The sequence below is a fragment of the Myxocyprinus asiaticus genome, chromosome 26, assembly GCF_019703515.2.
Source record: "Myxocyprinus asiaticus isolate MX2 ecotype Aquarium Trade chromosome 26, UBuf_Myxa_2, whole genome shotgun sequence".
In the NCBI taxonomy this organism is placed as follows: domain Eukaryota; kingdom Metazoa; phylum Chordata; class Actinopteri; order Cypriniformes; family Catostomidae; genus Myxocyprinus; species Myxocyprinus asiaticus.
In genome coordinates this window covers 39,738,202-39,753,724 of record NC_059369.1, presented here as the reverse complement: position 1 = coordinate 39,753,724, position 15,523 = coordinate 39,738,202, and the positions used below count along the sequence as shown (strand labels likewise).

At 35.4% G+C, this 15,523-nt stretch overlaps 1 protein-coding gene across 1 annotated transcript in view; it reads left to right on the top strand.

Moving 5' to 3' along the window:
* Window positions 1-14,814, top strand: part of LOC127416588 (DISP complex protein LRCH3-like) — a 53,457-nt gene extending 38,643 nt beyond the window's left edge. The window contains exon 22 of the mRNA XM_051656010.1: window positions 9,085-14,814. Coding sequence (XP_051511970.1) covers window positions 9,085-9,243 — 159 coding nt within the window. The 3' untranslated portion in view covers window positions 9,244-14,814. The remainder of the gene's footprint in view (window positions 1-9,084) is intronic.
* Window positions 14,815-15,523: the final 709 nt, after the last annotated feature.

The window sequence follows — 15,523 nt, the reverse complement described above, 5'->3', positions numbered from 1 at the left end:
ATTGCATACAATTGAGTGTGTGTGCGTGTGTATAAAGGAAGCGCATTTCCATAGCAAAAATCAAATCTCCTAATAAAAGCACAAAGATGGGTGGAGTCACCCATTCAGCCTTAAATTTAGATATAAAAACATACTGCCTGCTCACTAAACAAGCCCTTTATTGCACCATAGAGCTGCTGCGCTGTTTCCCAAAGGAATATTGCGAGAGGGAGGATTTTTTGTAAAATTTGATTAGAATTTTTGGGAGTGTTTCCATGAGCTCTACCTTACGACGCCAAACCTTAAAATCTCCGTTTATCCCTTTGTGCCTTACTGTGGTGTGTGTCCATGTCTTCCACCTCACAGTTAAACAGAAAACATCTCAACTCACTAAGAGCACTAAACCCTACAGTTATTGATCATATTGGCAATCTTTCACCAGAAGCAGTTTACTCAGCATTGAAATAACTCCATACTTCGTTGTCAACCTGTACATGTCTGTTACTAATATAGAGTATAAGGAGTTTATAACACACAGGAAAATAAAATGTCAAATTTGTGTGCCATATTGCCTGATTTCCTACAACCTGAACGTTGTCCTGCTTTTCTACAATAAAAATCAAAACTCAAAGATCTAGTGTAGACTTGCTTTCTGTTGTGGGTATTTTCTCCCTCTTTCCTTTTTTAATACTTTTGTCTCTCTTCCTCACTATTATAAACATAATACAGGGATCCCACAGTTATGGAACACTTGGAGATTGTATCTGGATAATACAAGGGACTTGTAGTTAACAAAATTAGGCCATTCAATGGTTATGGGTTCAAGTCACACAGTCCTGGCAGATTTTTGTTGGGGTGGGCTGGTGTTGTGGTTTAAGCTTGGTGGTTGTAAGTGGAAGGTTGCTGGTTCGATCCCCACAAGGAGTGAAGGCCCATTCGAACTGCCGACAAAAGGTCTATCCACACTGACACCGATATGAATAAAATCAAAAAAATAATTTCACCCCTGTACAGTAGGCGGCGCTGTTCTACAAACATTTATTCTCGTTTACTGCATAGATCTTTAAGCATTCGGCTGTCAGTGCATGAGATTAATGCAGTTAAGGTATTTATTTACCTTATTTGGCATACATTTTCATTTTGTTCTTTCCATCTTTTTGGTGCATTTTGAGGAATATATTGTTGAAGTCAGAAGTTTACATACACTTAGGCTGAAGTCATTAAAACACATTTTTAACCACTCCACAGATTTAAAATTAGCAAACTATAGTTTTGGCAAAACGTTTTGGACATCTACTTTGTGCACGACACAAGTAATTTTTCCAACAATTGTTTGCAGACAGATTGTTTCACTAACAGATTGACTATATCACAATTCCAGTGGGTCAGAAGTTAACTGTGCCTTTAAGCAGCTTGGAAAATTACAGAAAATGATGTCAAGACTTTAGGCAATTAGCCAATTAGCTTCTGATAGGCTATTTGTCTAATTGGAGTCAATTGGAGGTGTACCTGTGGATGTATTTTAAGGCCTACCTTCAAACTCAGTGCCTCTTTGCTTGACATCATGGGCAAATCAAAAGAAATGAGCCAAGAAATTGTGGACCTCCATAAGTCTGGTTCATCGTTGGGAGCAATTTCCAAACACCTGAAGGTACCACGTTCATCTGTACAAACAGTAGTACGTAAGTATAAACACCGTGGGACCACACAGCCATCATACTGCTCAGGAAGGAGACACATTCTGTCTCCTAGAGATGAACGTAGTTTGGTGCGAAAAGTGCAAATCAATCCCAGAACTACAGCAAAGGACCTTGTGAAGATGCTGGAGGAAACAGGTAAACAAGTATCTATATCCACAGTAAAACAAGTCCTAAAAGGCTGAAAGGCTGCTCAGCAAGCAAGCCACTGCTCCAAAACTGCCATAAAAAAAAAACAGACTACAGTTTGCAAGTGCACATGGGGACAAAGATCTTACTTTTTGGAGACATTTCCTCTGGTCTAATGAAACAAATATTGAACTGTTTAGCCATAATTACCATCGTTATGCTTGGAGGAAAAAGGGTGAGGCTTGTAAGCCGAAGAACACCATCCCAACCGTGAAGCATAGGGGTGGCAGCATCGTGTTGTGGGGGTGCTTTGCTGCAGGAGGGACTGGTGCACTGCACAAAATAGATGGCATCACGAGGAAGGAAAATTATGTGGATATATTGAAGCAACATCTCAAAACATCAGCCAGGAAGTTAAAGCTCGGTCGCAAATGGGTCTTCCAAATGGACAATTACCCCAAGCAGACCTCCAAAGTTGTGGCAAAATGGCTTAAGGACAACAAAGTCAAGGTATTGGAGTGGCCATCACAAAGCTTTCACCTCAATCCAATAGAACATTTGTGGGCAGAGCTAAAAAAAAGCGTGTGTGAGCAAGGAGGCCTACAAACCTGACTCAGGTTCTGACACAGTTCTGACTGGAGGAATAAGCCAGAATTCCAGCAACTTATTTTGAGAAGCTTGTGGAAGGCTACCCAAAATGTGTGACCCAAGTTAAACAATTTAAAGGCAATGCTACCAAATATTAACAATGTGTATATAAACTTCTGACCCACTGGGAATGTGATGAAAGAAATAAAAGCTGAAATAAATTATTCTCTCTACTATTATTCTGACATTTCACATTCTTAAAATAAAGTAGTGATCCTAATTGACCTAAGACAGGGAATGTTTTCTACGATTAAATGTCAGGAATTGTGACAAAACTGAGTTTAAATGTATTTGGCTAAACTTCTGACTTCAACTGTAGAATCATTTTTTGTGTGAGTGAGATAAGTAAAGAGCACTGTTGCATACTTCCCATCCTTATATTTATGCTTGTATTTTGCTGCGAGTATATATTCTAAGCTAACTCTCTAACCCATTTTCTCTTCTTTATTTTTTCTTCTTTTTGTTATGCCTGGATAATATAACACACGGTACAATTAAATAGATACACATGTACTAATGTACATTAAGTAAAACAGGTAAGCCTATAGCATAAAAAATTATGCATAACATTAAAAATAATATAAAAGAAGTCACTGCATCATTGTATTTTCTTTATTTAATAATTACATATATGTATTGAATTCAGGGTTTCTTGTATGTGGTGAGACAAAGAGCACCATAACAGGAATACTATGTGTTATTTTATCCTTGCAATAAAAATAGCAGTAAGGTTTGGTAATTTATTTGTCTACACACGTAGTAAAGTATTGCATGCAAAGAGTCTTTCTATAGGGGTTTGGGTAGCTCAGCGAACAAAGACACTGACTACTACCCCTGGAGTCGCGAGTTCGAATCCAGGGTGTGCTGAGTGACTCCAGCCAGGTTTCCTAAGCTACCAATTGGCCTGGTTACTAGGGTGGGTAGAGTCACATGGGTTACCTTCCTCATTGTCGTTATAGTGAATCTCACTCTCGGTATGGCACTCAAGTTGTGCGTGGATTCAACGATGAATAGCTTATGCATCCACTTGAGCACTAATTGCCAAACTCACTGCTATTTTTAATGATAGGATAATATAACAGACTCAATGATATAAATATATAAATGTACATTTAAGACAAAACACCAGGTATATTATATAATATGAGGTATCAGCACATTACATAAAGACCCCATTTACACCTGGTATTAAAGATGCATCTCGAGTGATCCGATCACATTTGGTCAGGCGAAACACATCGCTGTTTACTCCAGGTCTCTCAAATACATCTCTTGTGACCGCTTGTGTTTGGATTTCGAGGGGAGGGTCTCTGATTTGAAAATCAAAATCACTGTGTCATTGTGTTACTTCACTATAATGAACAGTGAAATTCTGAAAATACAAAGAAAGCATGGAATAAAATGGTGCTCTGTCTCTCCTAGATTCAGTTAAAATATTTGCATTGAATTAAGAATTTTTGTGTGTGGGACAAGTAAAAGTGCACGGCTTCTGTGTTTGCCAGTTGATTAGCACTACCCATGGGCATGGAATACACGGGGATGTGTCCCCCTCACTTTCAATAAAACCAAAGTTCGTCCCCCCCACTTTTTCACGGGGCATATGTGTTTACGCTGTGTCTTTCATACAGCATGTATACATGTGTAAATGCAAAAATTAAAATTCACTGGTCAATCACGTAATTCATTAAATTCAAATTTTTAATCGATTGACAGCCCTAAAAATATATATTTTATATATTTATTTTCATCTTGCGCTGAACATTCTGTCCCCCTCACTTTTGAAATTATTGCTACGCCCCTTGCACCACCAGTGCACTGGATTTTGTAGCAGCGACTCTGGGGAAAAATGACCAAAAGTGGTCCTGGTGTGAATAGGCTTTGAGTCGTGAGCAGTCTAGAAATTAGTCTGGGCTGCATTTTTTCCGATAACAATGGATCTTGGCTCTTGAGAGTGTTCTCTATGCGCAAGGTTACGAACGTTCTCTCCTTTTCTACGTGCATTTCCCAAAAGTGCACTTAACGTTTTACATACTCCTTTAGTGTTGCTGTCCGTTTCTAAAGCACTGAAACGTCACCTTTGAATCACTCCTTATTGTAACAGTGTTGGGTAAGTAACTTAAACAGTAATTCCCCACAAACTAATAATTACTTGTCTAAAACTGTGATCAGATTACTGATTACTTAATCAAAAAGAAATCACAAAACTATTTGCTTTATTTTTAAGTTACTTTCTAAAAACATTTCACAGACCAGTTTGTTTTTCAACAAATTCAAAATAATGTCTGTACAGTATTTCCTCCTTGTTCATTGCTGTATACAGGCTGTACACTCAGCACTGCATGATTCTCCATCATAATGACTTGTTAGGGGGCACACAAACTTCAGCTGTCACAGAAAAACAAACGGACGAACATATGAACATAATTCATTTTTTAATGCAAACTTCGGGACGTTTTTTTCTTTTTCATTTTTTTTTTTTCGATCAATTCGCCTGTGTTAATGCCAACGGCATACATTTTGCCAAAGGTGTGTATTTTGTGGGGAATTTTGATATTTCAACCTCAGTTCCTATAATACATCTATAACACACTGTGTACATAAAATAGTTACACTCAGGACCTTCAGGACAAAATGTCCCCATTGAAACCCATTAAAACTGCAATATTTGATCTCAGTGCCATTAAAGCATAACATCATGAATTCTATGATATTATGCTTTCATTCCGGAGCCCTGGCTTAAAAATTTTAAAATTTAATATTTTCAACCAGATGGCACCATTTGTTTATGTTTAGCCTATGAGCAAATACATGCTTTTTTCCTATTTTCTGTTTGCTGTATTATAGAGCACTGCAGGCCCTTTGCATAAATGATGCAGCTAAAATTGGGTGGGTGTGTTGGTATAGATGTCAGAGTGTGTTTTGTATGTGTATTGAGAAGTGTGTGTGTGTGTGTGTGTGTGTGTGTGTGTGTGTGTGTGTGTGTAAAAAAACAACAGTGGCATTATTTTAACAAACTGGCATGTAAAGGGTTAAACTAGTTTAATAATTTGGTAGTTATGATCAGGACTGATGTTGGTTAAAAAATCTAAGTCAGTGAAAGTGGAAAACAATATTAATATATAATATTTTATGGTACTTTTTTGATGCGGACATATTTGTCCTCTAAGGTGCTGAGTGTGAGTTTTTATTTTATTTTATTTTTTTTAATCTGACACTGAACAAAAAATAATAACGCATCAAAATCAATGTTGTTGCTAATCATTGACATATTCCAGACTGTGATAACCCCCCCCCCCCCCAATCGCCATAGCATTTAGCATATGGAAATAATTGTTTTTTGGTGTTTTTTTCATAAAAAAACAACAGTGGCATTATTAAAACAAACTGCATTTAAAGGGTTAAAATCCTGAAAATGAATGAGTATTTGGTAGTTATGATCAGGACTAATGTTGGTTAAAAAAATTTACTCATTGATAGTGGAAAATAATATTAATATATAATATTATTATGACAGTTTTTTGACGCGGACATTTTTGTCCTCTAAGGACCTCTGAGTAACTTTTTTAAATTGACGCACAAGGGTTAAATGTATTATACGTAAATATTATTTTGGAGACACTGTATGTGTAACCGGTGTAATGTAATTAATTATTTGAAAGTCAGTAACTATAATCTGATTACAAGAATTTAAATGCATTACACTACCTGTTTTGTCTAAAAGTAATTAAATTACAGTAACTAATTACTTTGTAATCAGATTACACCTAACACTGCTGTAACGTTATTATAGTAACTTCATTAATACATGGAATTTGCCTTGCTAATAGAAGTTTTCAAGTTATTTTCTTAAATAGTCTAATTATTCACCATAATGATCTATTACTTTTTTTACTATTTTACACAATCACTTTCGTTCATTTGAGGCCCATTTGCAATGTTTAGTATTCACAAATTCAAGTCACATTAGAATTTGATTTGTGTGGATGACCACATAGTTATTAACGGTGTTATTTATTTACTTAATTCCCATTCAACTATTTATGCATCTAGTTTATGCATTTACTGCATTATTTTTAATTATTAATATAATATATTAAACATGTGTAAAAGTGTTTAATATTTAAGTCACATTGTATTCTGCTTCTATTGTAAGCATTGCAATATTAACTGTATTAAAGGTTTAGTTCACAGAAAATGAAAATTATCTCATGATTTGCTCAGCCTCCTGGCATCCCAGATGGGTATGACTTTCTTTCTTCTACAGAACACAAATGAAGATTTTTAGAAGAATATCTCAGCTCTGTAGGTCCATACAGAGTGGATTTTGGAACTTCAAAATGTAGGCACCCATTCACTCGCATTGTATGGACCTACAGAGCTGAGATATTCTTCAGCAGATGAAAGAAACTCATACACATCTGGGATGGCATGAGAGTGAGTGAATGATGAGAGAATTTTCATTTTTGGGTGAACTAACACTGTTTAGGTATAATTTCATGAATGTCCTGCAGGTGACTAAATGAGTGTTTCCTAATGATGCCTTAAACCCTCGACAGTTACTTCAGATCACTTGTAGAGCTGTGACAATTGTCAAGTTACGATGCTTTTGGGAAATGGTCCATATTTCTGATGATTCATACAATCCTTTCTACAATCTACATAGGCTTATGATGCTTTTGGGAAACGCAGCCCAGGATGTTCGAATTGCTGTCCAATAAACAACTAGTCAGTTTGTGAGGTCGGCCCTTGTGGTGTGCGATATGTAAACACTTCCTCATTTCAGTCATAGTGGCTGACTGGCTTGCGTTTGTTCCTTGTTTGTGATTGACGGGTTGCTGTTTAGTTGACTGTGTCTTTTTCTCAACCTGATCTGTCTGATGTTCTCTGCCTGAACGATTCCCCTGTCTCTCCTCATGTTCTCTCATTTTTACTTTCATCATGATTTTATTTCTTAAGTTGTACATATCTGTATTGTATGGTGCCCGTGAAGTGCAAAACAACAAATCTAAAAACACAACGGCAAATCCAAAGACAAGATAATTCAGGAACACAAAACAAATAATAAAACACAATGGCAAATCTGATAACAAAAGAGCAAATCAGAAAACACAACACTAAATCCAGAAACAAAACAAAAAGTTAGGAAACACAACAGCAATTCAGTCGAAACGGAAAGGGTAGGTACCATGGCTTCTCACCTGATTGGCTGAGTGGAGAATACCTAGCCCTTTCCTGTCTGGTTCTCTGCCTACTTGCGCGATTATTTCAAAATTCATTCCAAATGCTCAATTTCTGAAAATGATGAGTGGTTTGTCACTCAGTAAAACAGTAATGGGACACTTTATAACACAGAGAGCAAAAACAGCGAGCGGGAAAAGTTTTAGGTACGATGTTCATATACGGTGTGTAAGGGACCGTCTAAAAATTCCACAGACTGCGCTAAAACGCCAGTCCAAGCGTTCATTCAATTGACTTGCATATTCTAACATAAACACTGCTATTATCATACTAAAGGTTGCAGTAGACTGCCGGCATGATTGCTCACTTTCTACATTTGAAGCCAGCATGTCCAGTTGAGTACAGTGTTCAATTATTTTAGGAAAACAAAATTGCTGACAGTTTACCAAGATATTATTTTCATATTGTAAAGGTTGTAGAAGGCTGCTATTAGATATGCTGACTTACTCTAGGTGAGATTTTCCCAGGATGTGGAATTATACATCTACAGTATTCAGTTATTTAAAAAAAACAAAAACAATGTAAGTTAGTCATTCACACCACTGGCAGCCTCTACAACCTTTGTAATGTAAAAATTACATCTTGATGAATTTTAGTGGTGTTTTTAATTTTTTTTATTTTTTTTAAATAATTGAATACTGTCTCTGTATAATTAGATATACTTGGAAAACCTATCCATTGGCAGCAACCGTAACCTTTATAATTCTGATAAAAAAAAAAAGTGTTTTTAAGTTAGAACATGCAAGTTGAAGGAACGCTTGGACGCCACCAACGTTTTTGCGCAGTTTGTGGTCTTTAAGACGCTCCCTTATGCACTAGTTGAACTATGAGACCGTAGATGAACATGGTACCTAAAACTAACTTTTCCCGCTCGCTGTTTTTACTCTGTGTTATAAAGTTTCCTGTTACTTTTTTCTCGAGAGAGAAAACACTCCATATGATTTAGTTTTTCAGTAAGTGACCTTTTGGCATGAATTTAGATATAATCAGTGAACCAATCCTGAAGAAAGGACTAGGTCTCATTCACACAGCCAATCAGGTGAGAAGCTATGGAACCTACACTTTCCATTTCGACTGAATTGCTGTTGTGTTTTCTAACTTGTTTTATTTCCGGGTTCGCTGTTGTGTTTTCTGATTTGCTCTTTTGTTATCGGATTTGCCGTTGTGTTTTATTATTTGTTGTTGTGTTTCTGAATTGTTACTTTGTCTTAGGATTTGCCATTGTGTTTTTAGATTGGTTGTTTTGTTTCGCACTTCACGTCCTCCGTAATATTTTGAGTTGCTTCATTTTAAACATTCCACATTAATTTTGTTATAATTTGTTTCTCCATTGACATGCCTTTCTCATCCCCCTCCTATTTTGTTTGCCCCTGCCGTTTGTGTTCGGCTGCAGAGTCAGCTATGTCTGCCTCTTCACGTCCTGGAAGAACGAGGCTTGCCTCAAGTAGCAGGAACGGTTCGTGCCCTTTTGGATTTGGCCCCTCCAAAGCACGGTCCCTCCCCCAGCACGACACCAAAGAATCCCAGCACTGCCTCACCGCTCGTGCTGTAGGATTGGCTCTCGGACTGACCATTAAACAGATGGATCACAGGGAATCTTTATGACCAATTTCTGCTATAAAGAAACCCATAAATGGTTCTGAATTGGTAACATCTTAACACACGTAAACACACTACCTGCTCTGTGAATACACCGCTCATCAATCCCAGACCAGTCCTCAGAGAAGAAAGAGACATGAAAGAGAAGATATGGGACAGTGGAACTTGTCCAGAGACTTCTTTAAAGCAATATTGCTCTTTTATTTTTTTTAGCAAGGAGTTATTTTTACACTTCTTATCTCTATATATTATGGGTGGTGTTTATATTTGTTATTTTGTATTATTACTATTATTATTATTATTATTATTATTATTGCGGTCTCTCGACTGACATGGAAATGAGAGTTAGCCAAATTATCTGAGAGTTTTGTTGGCATATTAGGATATACTTCAAGAACATGTCCCGGTCATATTTCCCCTGTAAAATTAAAATTAAGCTTATTTTTTCTAGGACCATTACCATTTTTTGCATTGTGATGATTTTCATGATGCTTAAAGGGATAGTTCACCCAAAAAATTAAAATCCTCTCATTTATTCACCCTCATGCCATCCCAGGTGTGTATGACTTTCTTTTTTTGATTTTTGGACCTTCTGATTTCTGGTCACCATTCACTTGCATTGTGTGGACCAACAGAGCTGAGATATTCTTCTAAAAACCTTAATTTGTGTTCTGCAGAAGAAAGAAAGTCATAGACATCTGGGATGGCATGAGGGTGAGTAAATGATGAGAATTTTCATTATTGGGTGAACTATCCCTTTAACCACATTTTAGCACTCAATTCTCATTACCATAATGCAAAAATAATGTCATTCTCCTCGATGTAATACTAAAATGTAATGATATATTATTTAAATTGTAATTTACGTTTTATATATCATAGAAATAGTTGTGCTACCGTTATGCTGATTAAAATAAAAAAAAAAATGCATTGTATTACTGTAATATTTACTTAATTTTTTAAGTAATATAGTAAAATTACTATTTAGAATTATGGGAATTTAAAAAACCTCAGAAAACGTCTGGATGCATTTTGGGTGTGAGAATATGGGGTGGTCAATGTGCTTAAAAATCATTGTGTCAGTGCAAAAAATCCTAATTGCCATAAAAGTAGGGTTTCTTTTTTTAACCTCTTGCACTCTGCGGACCTGCCGGCAGGTCCGGGAGGCGCTTATATGGCAAGCCGTTTTAACACTTAACACGCTAAAGTGCCTGTATGCACAAGTTGGGCATATGTGGTATAATTTGAAAGCTTAGAATCTGTACTTTTCATAGAAAAATATCACTTTTGCATTTATTTACAGAAAATAACAAAAGGCCTGAAAACATTTGTGTTGCAAATTGGCCCCACCTAAAGGTTATGTTGTAGAAATTTTAAAAATGAATATAAAAGTCCTTCACATAGCACTTAAATAGACAATTCATATATCAAATGAAAGCTCTCATTGTCAGATCTCTGATTGCACAGTTTATTTTGTTTGCCATAATACCACAGTTTGAATTATTTAAAAAATGTCACAAAGTGAAATTTTATTTCAGTAAGGCATAAAATGCAAATGTAACTTTTCTTTGCTGACTACTGATCTGTAAGCCCCAAATCGCCTAAAACATTATATCAAATCTTACCTTGTGTTGTTACCTTTAAAATTAAAGAAATTACTTACTTGTTAGCTTGCTTGGGTGAATAATCCAATGTTGTCAATTTTTTTTTTTTTACAACAAAATATAAAATCTGGTAGAAAAGTATGAGAAACAAATCATCAGCAAAATAGGTTCTCATCTATAGAAGATGAAATGTTACACATTGTAAAGCTGGGATTCTCTGCTGACACCTAGATTGAGCTTCTAGACAACTCAGAAGCCAAGATGTTCAACAAAACAGTGTGGAAGCTCTCAGCACTAAAAAAAAAAAGACTTGTTGTCTATGTGTGAGCACTACAATTCGTTAGAGCACCACCTGCATTTCAGATCAGTATAATGTGATGGAAGGTGATAGAGGAAAAATTATTTTTCTAGTATTTTGTGCCATCCAGTGGAATAAAATAATACTTTTTGCTTGAAAATTGAGGACACAGAACTGAAATAGCATGCTTTTAAACTTTAGACATTAAAAGATGTATCTTTTAAAAACAAATTATCATAAAATTGTAAACACATAGAATGTTATTTATTCATTATTTCAATCATTTCTTAAAATTTAGGGGGTTATCTATAAAATCTATAAAAAAATTATTAAATTAGTTCACTGTATGTGTGAACAGGGAGCTTTTAAATTTGAGTGTGAAAAATTTCAGATGGCAGCCCAAAAACCTTGCAGAGCATAAGAGGTTAAAATATAAATTTTGGGATGAAACGTGACCTGGACATGTTTTTGTGTGATTTACTTGTATTTAAATGGCAGTAAAACAGTTGAAAATATCAAGATGGCATGCATTTGACTGCATTACACTAATAATACTGTAAGTGTCTTAGATTAACACATGAGGGATACTGAGATCTGATCTGCTGAATGTTTTTCTGCTTCACCGGAGACAAGAAGTTTTAGTTTGTAGCCACAGGGTTTTGTTGTAAAGGACACTTTTAGTGCTACTTTTAGTACTACAACCACAGAGAAAAAAAATATTAAAACTCTAAGAGCTCACAGACTTTATTGACCTTGTAAAATTGAGAGGTATATTAAAGTGATAAAGCAAGGTTTAGCATGACGAGCACAATGTTTTTTTTTTTAAAACAAATATATGTAAAGAAGTTTGAAACAGTAAAAATTTGAAACACATAATTTTTATAGCCTTGGTTTGCAGTCTGTGTTGCACCAAGTTGATAGATGCTTACAGAATGACAGTAAATATGAGCATAGACAAGGGCTGATTATATTGCTCTTGTGTTTCTATTTGTAACTGGTCTTGCATGCATGGGGATCCAGGTGTTGGGAATTAGACTAAAAGGGGCGGCTGTATTAAAGCTTTTTTAAATGTCCTTTTTATTTTAAATGTTAAACTGCCACCCTTGCATAGCTTGCTTGTGTTTTGTCTGCCAACAAACCACACGTGTCCTTCGTGGATTTGTGTGCCTTGAGCTTGAAAACCCACATATATTGTTTACTCTTTTAGGCTGTTGTCTTTCTAATCTGTGCCACATGCTGTTACTTACAGACGGATCCACTGCGTCATGCCAGGGTTACTGGGGTGAGTTCAGAAAACATCCAGCAGTGTTTGGTTTCCATGGTTAAGCTGGGACCAAGTGCAGGTTGAATCTCATGAAACCTGTAAAGAACACGACAAGGTCATATTTCAACCCAAAATCAAACAAAAAAACTTGAAATAAAAAAAATAAATGCAAAATAGTATTTTGCTTAAAGAAATGAAGACATTGGGATCATTACGATTTTTATGCATTGTTAAGAGTATTTTCATGACAATTATGCATATTTCATCCTCAAATTCACATTAATGTTAGAAAAAATATACACATATATTAAATTGTAAAAAGTATATGTTATGGTAGTATTTGTTGTACTGCCATTATGCAGATTCATTTTAACAATGGTAATAAACAGTAATTGTAGTGTAATATAGTAGAAATTACTGTATTACAGTTACTAGAATCATCTTTGAGAACAAAGAAGATTTTTGGGTTGCTTAACTGTCATGAAAATATGGTAAAAATGCTGAATATCTTAATTGTTTCCAAATTGACACCATCTTCTTTAAGCAATATAAAGTGTGTGTGTGTGTGTGTGTGTATACGTATACACACACACACACACACACACACAGTTGCGCTCAAAAGTTTGCATACCCTGGCAGAAATTGTGAAATTTTGGCATTGATTTTGAAAATATGACTTTTATTTAAGGATAGTGATCATATGAAGCCATTTATTATCACATAGTTGTTTGGCTCCTTTTTAAATCAAAATGGTAACAGAAATCACCCAAATGGCCCTGATCAAAAGTTTACATACCCTTGAATGTTTGGCCTTGTTACAGACACACAAGGTGACACACACAGGTTTAAATGGCAATTAAAGGTTAATTTCCCACACCTGTGGCTTTTTAAATTGCAATTAGTGTCTGTGTATAAATAGTCAATGAGTTTGTTAGCTCTCACGTGGATGCACTGAGCAGGCTAGATACTGAGCCATGGGGAGCAGAAAAGAACTGCCAAAAGACCTGCGTAACAAGGTAATGGAACTTTATAAAGATGGAAAAGGATATAAAAAGATATCCAAAGCCTTGAAAATGCCAGTCAGTACTGTTCAATCACTTATTAAGAAGTGGAAAATTCAGGGATCTCTTGATACCAAGCCAAGGTCAGGTAGACCAAGAAAGATTTCAGCCACAACTGCCAGAAGAATTGTTCGGGATACAAAGAAAAACCCACAGGTAACCTCAGGAGAAATACAGGCTGATCTGGAAAAAGACAGTGTGGTTGTTTCAAGGAGCACATTTTCAAAATCAATGCCAAAATTTCACAATTTCTGCCAGGGTATGCAAACTTTTGAGCACAACTTTATATATCTGCTAACACTGTACAATAAGGTTATATTTGTTAACATTAGTAAATGCATTATAATCCCATTGACAATATATTTTTATAGCATTATTAATCTTAGATGATGTTAATTTATAAATATATGATTGCTCATTGTTAGTTCATAATGCATTAACCAATGTTAACATATGCAACTTTTAATGTTAGAAATGTACTTGTATTTTGAAATTAGCATTTTTCAAGATTAATGTGTAACCAAGTGTTAAAGAATTGTTCATTATTAGTTCATGCTAACTAATGTAGTTAACTAATATTAGTAAATACAACCTTATTGTAAACCTCATTTTAAAGTGTTCTTTTGATTCTGGGGTGAAATGGACATGATTTTAGTGAGATTCACTACTCACATGGGCATGAATATGCTGTTTTTCACTTGGATTTCTGAGGTAATAATGGAGCAGTTACATCAGTTAACCACATCTTTTTTTTTTTTTTTTTTGTCATTTTAAAGAGAATATAAAAGAAGCACAACAAAAATGAAAATACTAAGAGGAAGAGTTTTGAAAGCCGAATCATTGAAGTTACTGTTTTAACTTGTTTTTTAGAGACTTGAGTTTTTAAAAGGGGAGTTAAAAAGGATATTAGTACAAAAGGTTTTGTATAGATGTTTTAATATGTTTGCTTTTTCTCTTTATAAAATACAAATCTTAGACTAGGGTGTTCCACACAGCAGAATTCATGTTGTTTGTTCTGCAGGGTATCTCCCTGCGTGTCTGTACAGTAAATAAATGCATTCCATACGTTTACAAGTATGTACCACTGACCACCTAAAAAACAAGAGGAACTACTGTGCGCTTCAGACTGCCGAAACGTTTGCCCTTGTTCGGTATTATTTTCACAGCGTTTGTTTTTGAACACATCCTCACAAACATTTACTGTCATGTTTTTACGTTAGTAAAAGATGGAAGTATTTTCTGGTATGAATATTTGGACTTATTGTGAAATATATTAATAAAATGTTTCCCATTTCCACAGTGTTGTCAGTTATTTGCACAATGTCATGTGAAGAAAGAGTTTGCATCTTTGTTGTTTATTACACGGCTCTTCGGAACACTTTTGATTCTTTTTGGTCTTTTGCGGCATTCTGCTGTCAAATATTTTTGTATAATGATCGCTAAATTTAATAATGTACAGTCAGCCAGTCATCGCAAGAGAAACAGCTTCAGGTGATAACAATTACAATGCAGTTTAGCTGTCATTTTACAAAAATATTTAATGCGTAATGCCACAATTAACCAATCACAATCAAGTATTCCAGAGAGCTGAGTTTTTGAATAAACTGATGTCATTTTTTATTTCATTAAAATTCTTTATTGTAACCCAGCTTAATATGCAGAATCAACTATAAGCAATTAATTTGATGGATGATTTCAACCAAAAGTGTAACACTGTGTCTCTGTGGCACTATCAAAATATTCCTGTTTGTTTGAGCAACCCTCCAAGCCGACACAGCAACGCTGGCTTGACCAATGGCGTTATTAAGGCGACTATGTTTGAACAGCCAATGGAAGACGGGAGGAGTTCTCCGGAATCTGTTTGAAATGAGTTTTTTCCTTGCAATATTGTTTGGTGATGTTTGTGGTGCAGAAATGACACACTTCAGCTTTAAATCAATATTAGTGTTCTTGGCAAGGTTATTGGGCTTTTTATCCTGAAGTTTTTTTTTTTTTTTTTTTTTTTT